The sequence below is a fragment of the Muntiacus reevesi genome, chromosome 1 (assembly GCF_963930625.1).
Source record: "Muntiacus reevesi chromosome 1, mMunRee1.1, whole genome shotgun sequence".
Taxonomy (NCBI): Eukaryota; Metazoa; Chordata; class Mammalia; order Artiodactyla; family Cervidae; genus Muntiacus; species Muntiacus reevesi.
In genome coordinates, this window is record NC_089249.1 from 47,953,402 (window position 1) to 47,965,609 (window position 12,208).

Here is a 12,208-nt window from a genome sequence, read left to right on the forward strand (position 1 = left end):
AGTGTCAACAGAGCCGAGGTGGAGAAAACCTGTTGTACACTTGGGCCTCAGTCTCTCCATCTGTAAAATGGAGTCAGTCTAGGTCAATGTTCTGCAAACTGAGTCAAAAACTATGGGTCATAAAATGAATGTTATTGCTATTGCCAGCATCAAAGAAATTTAAAAAGAAAAGAAGACATCAGAAATTACCAGAGCTCATGGCTCTGGTAAGGATAGGGATGTCATGGGAAATGTGTGTGTGCGTACACTGGATCATGAAGTCATTGGTGTTTTTACTCCATTTTCTGGGCAAAAACTTTTTAAAAATTTATTTTATGCATATATACACACACACACATTCTTTTTCATATTCTTTTCCATTATGTTTATCATAGGATATTGAATATAGTTCCCCGTGCTGTACAGTAGGACCTTGTTGTTTATTCATCCTATATATACTAATTTGCATCTGGGAATCCCAAACTTCCAATCCGACCTTCTCCTACCCCCTTCCCCTTGCTGACCACCAGTCTGTTCTCTATGTCCTTGATTATGCTTCATAGGTATGTTCATTTGTGTCATATTTTAGACTCCCCATATAAGTGAGATCATATGGTATTTATCTTTCTCTTCCAGACTTATTTCACTTAGTATGATAATCTCTAGGTCCATCCATGTTGAGGGAAATGGCATTGTATTCGTTTTTAGGGCTGAGCAGCAGCAGCAGCAGTGTTCCACTGTGTGTGTGCATCCCGTCTTCTTTACCCACTCCTCTGTTGGTGGACATTTAGGTTATTTCCATGTCTTGGTTATTGTGAATAGTGCTGTTGTGAGCATAGGGGTGCATGTATCTTTTTGAATTACAGTTTTATCTGGATATATGCCTATGGGTGGCATCACTGGATCATATGGAAACTCTATTTTGAGTTTTTTTGAGTAATTGTCATACTATTTTCCATAGCGGTGGCACCAATTTACAATCCCACCAACAGTGTAGGAGGGTTCCCTTTCTAAGAGATCATTTTAAATAACACATCCCAGAGTTCACGTCACCAATAACTCACATGGTGGCTTTGATTCACTGCTTTGCAGTGTATTTGACTCATGCTTAATTTTATCTCTATACTTTGATTGTAAACTCCCAGAAGGAAGGAGTTAGGATTTTACATTTTCCTTTAAAGAAATAGACTATTAGAGGGCTTTGTATACAGAAGGCACTCAGTAAATATTTCCAGATGTGTGGAAAGATGAGTGAGCATATGAGATTTTGGGGGAGATTTCTGTTGCCCATTTGTTAACTCTTCGGGGGGAGTTTCCCACTGAGATAAGATTACAGAGATGATGGTTATAAATAAATGTATTCACCTTTTGGGGTAATAATTGCTACCCAGTTTAAATAATTCTTTTCTTTTTCAGGGGACTTCCAAGGTGGTAGAAGAGTGGGTCTCTCTGTGTACCTCGGGGAATTTTTCGACATCCATGTGTTTGTCAACGGTACTGTGCTGCAGGGGGGCCAGCAGTAAGTCGGAGCCCAGAAAGTTCAAATTATAAGAGGCCCTGAGAATCCCCCTTGTACTCCCCTCATTTTTTCAGACAAAGGAGTGGGGCCCAGAGAGAGAAAGTACATGTGCCCAAAGGAGGTGAGAAGGGTGGGTGAGAGTGGGGAATCCTGACTCTGAGACCAGGCTCTCAGCCTCTGCATGGCAGTCTGAACCCTGCAGAGCAGGGTCAGGTTGAAGGGTGGAGGGACTCCCAGAAAATGGCCCCTTCCTGAGCTCCTCCTGTCTCCCCAGCGTCTCCATGCCCTATGCCACCAGAGGGCTGTACCTGGAAACCGAGGCTGGGTACCACAAGCTGTCCAGCGAGGCTTATGGCTTTGTGGCCAGGATCGATGGCAGCGGGAACTTCCAAATCCTGCTGTTGGAAAGACACTTCAACAAGACCTGTGGGCTGTGCGGTGACTTTAACATCTTCGCCGAAGATGACTTCAGGACTCAAGAAGGTTAGATTTTCTGGAACAGCATTCCCTGAGGACGTGGTTGTGTTACCCTGCTCACCAACCTACACTAGAACTCCTCCCCTGTTCTACCTTCCCTGAGTCTTCACCTCAATTTATCTCATGAACTTTATCTCTTAGCCTTCCACCTCAAGGCCTAGATCTGTCCTCAAATCAGATTTTGGGGATCCTCAGACCTGACTTGGTTCACTTTGAATTCCCCACTTGGTAGATGTTTGATAAATGCTGGATGATCTGAACAGGTCCTCCTGAGTCACTGTGATGGAACTTCGCACATGAAATCTATAAAAGGTGGTCCTCTCCACTGTCCAAAAGGCCAGTTTATATGTATGTGTGTGTGTGCACATGTCTATGTTCATGAGAAATAGGAAGTATGATGATATGGACTATGTGAAAACCACTGCTAATCCTCATTTTTCTTCTGAAAATTTCAATTACTAAAAAATTTATGTGGACTTCCCTGGTGGCTCAGAAAAGAATTCTGCTGGTAAAGAACCTGCCGGCCAATTCAAGAGACATGGGCTTGATCCCTGGATCGGGAAGATCCCCTGGAGGAGGAATTGGCAACCCACTCCAGTATTCTTGCCTGGAAAATTCCCAAGAGGAGCCTGGCGGGCTACAGTCCACGGGGTCACAAAGAGTCGAACATGACTGAGTGACTAAATAACATCAAAACCCCTGCCGCAGAGGCCTATGTTCAAATCTAAACAAAGTTGATTCAGGTGCCTACAGACCCGGAGTTTTCACCCAGCAGTCCCAGGTTTCATGACCACGGCTCCAACTCTGAACCTTTCTCCACAGGGACCCTGACCTCGGACCCCTATGACTTTGCTAACTCCTGGGCCCTGAGCAGTGAGGAGCAGCGGTGCCCACGGGTGTCCCCTCCCAGCAGCTCCTGCAACGTCTCCTCCGAGCTGCAGAAGGTGGGTCACCCAGGTTGGGTGTGACCTGGGTGGTGCGGGGCTTCAGGAGTCAAGAGGCAGAATGCGGTCCCATCCTAGGTCCTCCATCCTGGGGAGGACGGGGTCCACCTTGGAGGGTCCCTCTGGCTGCTCTGTGTCCTGTGCACCCCTTTCCTCCGGAAAACCAACTGAGGTTCGAGTTGGGCTGACCCTAATCTTATTAGTAATACTGTTCTGGGCCTGGACCTCTAGAGACGGGCCTGGTCCAATGAGTCGGTACAGCGAGTTACTATACTTTCCCGTTTTACATTCCAACGCCCCCTCAGCTCCAAATATCCTTATTGTCACCTGCTACCTGTCTGAAATTCTGCTGTGGAAAACCATTTTTAAAAAATATTTATTTTTGGGTGCTCTGGGTCTTCGTTGCTTTGCATGGGCTTTTTCTGGTTGCGGTTCATGGCCTATTCATCGTGGTGGTTCCTCTTGTTGCGGAGCATGGGCTCTAGGGTGTGCAGGCTTCCGTAGCTGTGGCTCGCAGGCTTAGGTGCTCCGACCAGGAGTCAAACCCACGTCCCCTGCATTGGCAGGCGGATTCTTATCCACTGTGCCACCAAGGAAGTCTAGAAAACCATATCTTTTTAAGGGCCCCATAAGTGGTTGTTATAAACCACAAGTCCGGGGCAAGGCCCTGAAGTCTCACTAGCAATCAGCAGGGAGGGGGTTACTTTCCATTTGGGTGGAGGAGGGGAGAAGCTGGGGGGAGGGGAGGGGCAGGGCCTGCTGCCAGCCTCCAGCTTGGATGTTGTATGAGTTTCCTGACAGACTGTCTCAAACCCAGTGGCTTACAGCTATGGATATGTATTCTTACAGTTCTGGAGGCCAGAAGGCTGAATTTGGTTTCAAGGTGTCCGCAGAGCTGGGTCCCTCTGGAGGTCTAGGGGAGAGTCCCCCCTTGCCTCCTCCAGCTCTTTGGGCGCGGGGCTCCTTGGCTTGTGGCCCCATCCCTTCACTCGCTCCCTCTGTGGTCTCGTGGCCTCCTTGTCCACTGCTTCCGTCTGAGTCTCAGCTCCGGTGGTGACTCTGACCATCCCTCCCCCAGTTCTTAGCAGCTCCTTCCCCTTCAGGGTTACCCTTTAGGATCCCACTTGGGGAGAAGGGGTCCAGGTGGGAGGGGTCTGCAGGACGCACCCTGCCTCTGCCATCTGTAGGTGGGGACAAGACGGTCTCTGGGCTTCTGTGTGGCGGGTGTTGGGAGGATGATGCTTTAGGTGGGGAAAGACCTCCCTCGATGGAGGACCTCCTCTTCTCAGAGGTCAGGCTGCCAGGGCTGAGGCAGGAGGGAGCAGCATGGCTCCGGGGTGCGGCCGGGCCCTCGTCAACACGCAGGGCCCAGAACAGGCTGTGCTCAGAGACTCCGCCGCTGTCTGGGGAACGAGATCCTTTAAGTCAGGTTCCCAGAAAGTGAAGATTTGTGAGCAGGGAGTGGCTCTCAGGGTGTGAGGGAGGCAGGGCTGGGCAGGGGGAGAAGCTGAACGCTGTGTAGTTACAATCAAGGCTTCAACTGACCCTTCAAGGAGTTCTGAGAGCTGGGTGGCCCCATGGGGCAAGGGAGTCCACCCTGGCCAGTCGGTCACTGCATGGAGGCTGCCTCTGGGCAAGGAGGCAGGACGGCTCCCCTGGACGGAGGGCGGTGCCTGCAGAGTGACTCCCCCATGAGCCGCCAGCAGCCAACACTCTCAGCTTCTGGTGAGTGAGTCCTGCTCCGAAGGGCGTCTGCACTGCACCCAACGTCCCCTGTAGAGCTTGGCTACCTGACAGAATCACCTCCCTGCCTCCCATCCAGGGAGCACGATGTTCCAGTCTACCATCAGGCAGGGAGAGGGTGACCTCTGCTTATCCCCAGAACCACTGCCATGATGGGGCTTGACAGGCCAAGTAAGCCCCTCCTCTGGGACTGTGTGGTTGTGCAGAGCGATGAGGAAACCAGAGCAGGGTGGAGGGGGGTGCGATTAAGGAGCTGCCCTGAGTCACCAGCGAGCATTGCAGAGTCACACTCCACACCCCGCCCTGCTCCCTCCTCTGCTGTTCTGGCTGTACCACCTCAGGCCAGCCGAGTGATGATTCCAGACATGTTTTCCTTCAGGAGACTGACTCCATGAATCTTTCTCCCTTCAGCTCTAAAACTCTTTGATCATGTGTTTCTCTGGAGTGCGCTAAAGAGAGAGTTGATAATAGAGCTTCCCTGGTGGCTCAGATGCCTCCAATGCAGGAGACCTGGGTTTGATCCCTGGGACAGGAAGATCTCCTGGAGGAGGGCATGGCAACCCACTCCAGTGTTCTTGTCTGGGAAATCCCTATGGACAGAGGAGCCTGGAGGGCTACAGTCCATGAGGTCACAAAGAGTTGGACACAACTGAAGTGACTAGCACTTTCACTCAGTAAATATTCAACGGATGGATGGATGCAAATTAGGTGGGGCCATTTATCCAGGGAATGGGCCACCCCACAATCATAACCAAGGATCCTTCATTTGTAGAACAAATCTGCACGTAAGTGGAGAAACTCTAGCCTACTCCTACTCCAGAAGCTAAATGAAACACACCACACCGCACACACACACACACACACCCTTACCTTAGCATGAGAAAGCTTCATCATTAGTTACTCAGTCTTTCCACTTTCAAGGGACAGTTTACCTTCTGAACCAAGGAGTATGTCAGGCACCGGAAAATGCTCTGGGTCACGCACAATTCAGCTGCCTGGACTGTAAACCCGATCACTAATGTATCAGCAAGTCCATTCCTAACGCCCCTTTTCCTTGGGTTTCCAGTTTCGGTGGTGCTAGGCTTTCCCAGCTAGTTCCTAAACATCTCTGTCACCTAGAACACAGCACAGTACTGGCAGCTGACAGAGACAGACTGAGTTCCAAACCCCGGGAGGAGAGGGTATTGTCTTGGGAAAGGGGGTAGTTCCCTCTTCTTTTCAGGAAAACTTTGAAATAGCAGACACTTGCCCTTGTAGGCCTTCCAGCTTTCCTATCCCTGGACCATTTACCAGTTTGGTAACTCTGGGCAGGACATTTGCCTTCTCCAAGCCTCAGTTTCCACATATGTAAAAGACACAGAACAAGTGCCTGCTCCACGTATCCTTACAGGGCCACCGTAAGGATAGAAGGATACATGTGGAAAGCTTAGCCCAGTGGGGCTCAGTTGGCTGAGCTGTTATTGTTGTTATTTTATTTTTGAATCTGCATTTACCCCTGGGGTGGCTGCACTTGGAGAGCAGGAGTGGGGGAAGCAGGCCAAACACTCACAGCACTTGAAGTGTTAAGCTCAAAATTCCTTCTTTCTCCCCTCCTCTCCCCCTAGCTATAATGCCATTCTTTCTGGGGGAGTTGAGCACAGCGTGGGGTTAGGAGAGTGAGGTGCAGAGGCACATGGACATGGAGGGTGGGGAACAGGCAGAAACCAGCTTTTCTTCTGGGGCTGCTTGTGACCCAGGGAAATTTGGGGCTGAGGGGACTCCAGGAGCCCTGAGCAGCGAGGAGCAAAGGAGAAGGGATTTTATCATCTCTTCCTTTGGTTTCCAAACTGACACTTCCATCGATGGTTGTGGTTAGCTGTCTTCCACACCCTTTCCAGTATTCTCTAGGTAGAGGTAGGATTGAGGTGTGTTAAGGGGGGGTGGGGGTAGGGGGAAGAGAGGTGAGGATGGGGAAGAGGGGGTTAGTTGGCAAGTTAGGTGGGCGGCTCATGGGCACCTCTGACACCCAGGGCATGGGCTTTGTTTCACTTTAGTTTGCAAAACACCGGCATCACAGAGTAAGCTCAAGATAAATGCTCCCACCCCTGGACTACAAAGGAATACTCTAGTTTACACCTAAGAAGTGGGAGGTGAAGACAGGATTTCCAAATGGGGAACCTGATACAGAGGCCCGAGTGGAGGAGGGAGCCTGGTACTCTGTCTCCTGGAGACAGAGGGGAATGGGAGGTGGGGGCAGAGAATCCACAGAGGCCCTGTCTCCCCTGGGCCTTTGGGGGCTCCAGCTGTACACTCGCTACTCACTTTGTCTCCTGGGTGCGTTAAGGTTCTTACTAACCAGCGTCCTGGGAGCAGTTTAAGAAACTGGTTACTAAGTTCTCAGAGCTGGGCCAAGGCCCCCAAACACTCACAACTCCCAAGGCACAAGTTCCTCCTAACTCCAGTTTCAGGCTGTTTACCTGAGAAGAGGGGGCCGGGCTTCATCATCCAATCAGGCTGTGTTTGTCCACGAGCGGGGCGCCCTCATTGGCTGGGAAGCACAAAGGCATCTCCAGGGTGATAACCGTGATCTCTGGAATTGTCCACAGCCTGTTGGGTCTCGCTGGGTCCCTGGGTTCAGTCAGAAGTCGGGGCTGGTAAATCCTTTTACAAGAGTCTGCCACTGTGGCTCCAAGAGCCATATTCGGTGGCCAAGTGTTCGGTGGGGGAGATGGTGCTGACCCAGCCATCAGGAGCTCTCTGTCTTTCTGAGGTGGCAGCAAGGAGTCAGCTCGTTGAGAACCAGGTCATATTACTTATACCTGGGGGAATGAATGTTTCCTTGTTATGCCAACAAAACCGGAGCCTCTCTACTGGGACGGATAATGGCTTGTTTGATTGCACACAGATTTGCAGTTCTATTCAGCTTCTCCGAGGGCAGGGCTGCTGGCATCTGGGGCTTAGCGTGCAGACCTAGTAATAAAAAGTGCCAAGCTATAGATGCTCAAATAATTGGTGTTCATTGCAGCGGTAACTCCGCTGCACAGTGAACATTTGAGAAAGATCCTTAGGTCACTTAAAATTAAAAAAAAAAAAAAATCTGACAGCCTAGGAAATGTCAGCGTGCGTTGAACCTTACACGGAGATCTTAGATTTTATCTTGCAGTCCTGTCTGCAGTGTGAAGCCCAGGGCTCCGGGAGGCTGGGGGTGGGGCGCTGTAGCTGGTCCATGCGATGTTCTTTCTAATTGGAAAAAGACACCCTTTTCTCGAGACACTTTGCCATCACCTGCTGGGAAAGTGCTGTTTTAAGGAGTTTAAGGAATGTTAGTCGCTTAGTCATGTCCAACTCGTTGTGAACCCATGGGCTGTAGCCTGCCAGAATCATCTGTCCATGGAATTCTCCAGGCAAGAATACTGGAATGGGTTGACATTCTTTTCTCCAGGGGATCTTCCTGACCCAGGGATCAAATCTGGGTCTCCTGCATTGCAGGCAGATTCTTTACCGTCTGAGCCACAAGGGAAGCCCCCTCAGTGGTGCTGAATACTGGGGAAGAAAGATCCCTGCAGTCTGCTTTCTCCAAATCTTACTCAGGACTTCACGTCCAGTGGTACTCCTATCAGTCACCTAACAGTCCCAGATTGCCTGTTTTCTTCTGGTTCTGATTTTAGCGTTTTGTATGCGTGTGAGTGAACACAATCCTTATTTCTTTTGTTCTGTTGCTGTTCATGTCTGCACATCTTCTCCCCCTTGCCTCCTCCTCTCAAGAGCCCAGCGTTCACCTGTAAACCCTCTTCCCCTAAGAAGTCACCTGTCTGCACTGGAGCTAACATTTGTAAACACTCATGTTTACTTTGAATGACTGTAACAGTTCCCTCCATGGCACAAAGAGGCACACAAAATACCCCTTCTGTTGGGAACAATGCAATTCACTCTTCACATCCTCATGAAACATTGCCCACGCCTTTTATTTGCAAAGTGCGTACCCAGCTCTTTCTCCTATTTCTGCCCACAGCTGCCCTGCGAGAAAGCTCACAGGCCTGGAGGGAGGTGACCTGGTGGGGGAGGGACTCAGTGCCCTGGCAGAGCTGAGGGCTCACTGGCCACGTCCACTCCTGGCTTCCTCTCCTGGATTCCTGCATTCATGGCCTAGAATAGACTTTTCTTGGAGATTGGGATGAATTTCGTTACGTTTGTTTGTTTGTTTGGTAGAATAGTTGTGATTCTTAGAGAGAGCAACTGTGCCCAGAGAGTCTGGTTCAGGGAAGGTCAGTATATCTCAAGAAGAGATCCTTGTAACCCAGGAACCCTGGAGGAATTAGTTATCAGGGACCTGACCTGGCTTTGCAGAGGGGGCCCACCCACTGGGTCCCAGCAATGAGTAGGTCTGAGTTGGGTTTTGAACATAAGTATGCACACATATCAGAGAAGGCAATGGCAACCCACTCCAGTACTCTTGCCTGGAAAATCCCATGGATGGAGGAGACTGGTAGGCTGTAGTCCATGGGGTCGCGAAGAGTCGGACACAACTGAGCGGCTTCACTTTCACTTTTCACTTTCATGCATTGGAGAAGCAAAGTGGCAACCCACTCCAGTGTTCTTGCCTGGAGACTCCCAGGGATGGCAGAGCCTAGTGGGCTGCCGTCTATGGGGTCGCACAGAGTCAGACACGACTGAAGTGACTTAGCAGCAGCAGTAGCAGCGTGCACATATATATACGCCTATTTATACACACGTATACACATACACACACACATATACACACAGTACACATAGGTACCTATATATACACATGCATATACACATACAGCACACACACATACACACGAATACATATATACATACACATATGCAATACACACAAAGACACACATATACACACATACATATGCAATACATGCCTATAAACACACATACATACACATGCATGCACACACATATGCACATACACACACACGCATATGAATACACACATGTACACACACACACACACACATTCCCCTTTCTGTGGTATGAGAACTGCTCAAGTCATCCAGAGGTTAAGGAGTGAGGATTTATTTTGGGGACTTTGCCAAAATCCAAGAATCCGTGGTTTCTAGAGCTTTGTTGTGTCCAAACGTAGTTGCACTCCTGTTCTGCGGCTCAGTCTCCCCTCTGAAGGCCAACAAAGCTCTGCCCGATACCGACCACTGAGGAATAAGCACCCTTTCCCTTTCCAGCAAATCCCCTCACCCGTCTGAGAGCAGGGAGGCAGGAGGGCAGGGAGCCCGCAGGCTGTGGTGGTGGCACAGTGACCCCGGCCATTCTGCCTTTGGAGGTCTAGCCTCATGGCAGAGTTCAGGGGCTGCTGCTGGGTTTCAAGTTTTCCCTTAAATTGTGTGTGTGTTCAGTTGCTCAGTCGTGTATGACTTTCTGCGATCCCATGAACTGTAGCCCGCCAGGCTCTTCTGTCCGTGGAATTTCCCAGGCAAGAATACTGGAGTGGGTTGTCATTTCCTCCTCCTGGGGATCTTCCCTAGCCAGGGATTGAACCTGAGTCTGCTGAGTCTTCTGCATCGCAGATGGATTCTTTACCGCTGAGCCACACCAGGGAAGCTTCCCTTAAATTAAGCAGATGCAAATGCATCCCTAACCCAGCACATTCCCTCCCACATTCCAAGATCTGGCTCGAAAGACCCCATGAAACCGGCTGATAGATTTCCACTAAATGGATGCTTTCGTTGTTTAGTTTACACATAGGTGTGTGTGTGCACGCGTGTGCACACACACAACACAGCTACACACATGCACACATACATGTACACACGCACACACAAACACACACATGCTTATACACGCACACACACATACACACATGCGCGCACACACAAAGACACACATGCACACATATGCGCGCACGTTTATACACACATACATGTACACACAGACATACATGCACACACATATGCACACACGTTTATACACACATACATGTACACACACAGACATACATGCACACACATATGCACACACACACACACACACACACACACACACACACACACACACACACACTCCCGAGACTTTCCCCAAGTGGCTTTCTTTCCTTCCCTCCCCTCCTGGCAAGGAGAGGAAGCTGCAGGTGCCTGATGGCACGTGTTTACTGAGATGTTTTTTATTGAGGTTGTATTTGCAATCTCACTCAGGGACAAGACACATAGGAGATGGTGAACAGCCATGAAAGAGAACCATGTGAATGCCATCCGGAGTTAGTTAAGGGGCATGTGGTGCAACGGTTCTTATCACAGAGCTGATGACCCTTTCTGACTGGGAGCAGGGTGGGTGGAGCAGTTCCAGACCCAGGGCTTGGACAGACCCCAAATTGGGAACCCGGGGCTGATGCCAGTCCCTTGTCCTCCCGGCCAGCTGCTCATGGGTCCTGCTCTGACCCCTGCTCAGATGCTGCCCAGAAGCACAGAGGGGGAGATGGGTCCTTTGGAGGGTTCTGTAGCCATCTCCCTTGGCATTGGGGACTTCAGGGACATATCCAGTTCCCCTACTTCTCATGAGGGCTGTATTCTGACTATCTCAGAGAGAGGAATCTCCAGCTTCACAGAAAGCATTCGTTTAGTGGAAATCTATCAGCCAGTTTCCCGGGGTCTTTTGAGCCAGATCTTGGAATGTGGGAGGGAATCCCAAGCCAGGCAGAAGTTATAAATAGAATCAGCAACCCTCCCCCACTCATCCTTGCAGGCTGAGCAATAAGAAACTGGGTCGTTCCCTGGGGGTGAATTCCTGAACCCACGGCTTTGGACCACTTCAGGTCCAGGCGCCTCCAGACCTCCCCAGGGGGCAGCCGCTGAACACCCACTCCAGGGCTAGGCTGAACAATCTTGCACTTTATCTGTTAGTCTCCCCCTTGTTCACTCCAGACCTAGGAATGCCCCCCACCCTTGCTCCTTTGTCAACTGTTTGAGAACCTACACAAGAGCTAAGCTCCAGATCTCTGCTCCTGTTTTTTATCTCCTCGATCCCCACCCCCCCACCCCATCTGCCCTTGGGGAGATGACTTTTCTCTCCCTCTCTCTCCAACTGGCTTGGCATCTCCAGGGAGAAGGCCTGGTGCTTTTTAATGAACTGAAAATGTGATTAAGTTGGACTCCAATTGGGTCTGCACACCCACCCAGCAGGGTGAGGTCATGGCTTGATGGACCGGGGCTGGCGCGCTCTCGCCAGCCTCTGGCACCACAGACGAGAGCTGCAGGAAGAGAGAAGTAGCTAATGCCGGGCTTCGGAGCCAGGGAGATGCTGGAAGTGAATTAGCTGACCCTCTTTAGTCTCCCTGCCAGAATGGTTTAGCAGAGAGCTGAAGAGAAGCCATCTTTGAGCTCTTTGGCTAGTCCTGACAGCAGGCAATGACAATAGCTACAAGCAGTCCATTGCACTCCCTGTGTCATGTCATTTAGTTTTATTTTGCAGGGAAGCTGAAGGCAGGCATTGCTATCTCAGGACTAGGTCCTCCTGTGCCAGGATAGCTAAAGTAGAAACAGTTTCCACGGTAGAGCAGTGTATTTCTGTCTCACTGAGAAGG

General features: G+C 50.2%; 1 protein-coding gene across 1 annotated transcript in view; it reads left to right on the plus strand.

The window, feature by feature from the left end:
• The window catches only part of VWF (von Willebrand factor), a 122,470-nt gene that overhangs the window by 8,678 nt on the left and 101,584 nt on the right, over window positions 1-12,208 (plus strand). The window contains exons 4-6 of the mRNA XM_065942479.1: window positions 1,396-1,498; window positions 1,773-1,981; window positions 2,798-2,919. Of these exons, the coding sequence (XP_065798551.1) occupies window positions 1,396-1,498; window positions 1,773-1,981; window positions 2,798-2,919 (434 nt within the window). The remainder of the gene's footprint in view (window positions 1-1,395; window positions 1,499-1,772; window positions 1,982-2,797; window positions 2,920-12,208) is intronic.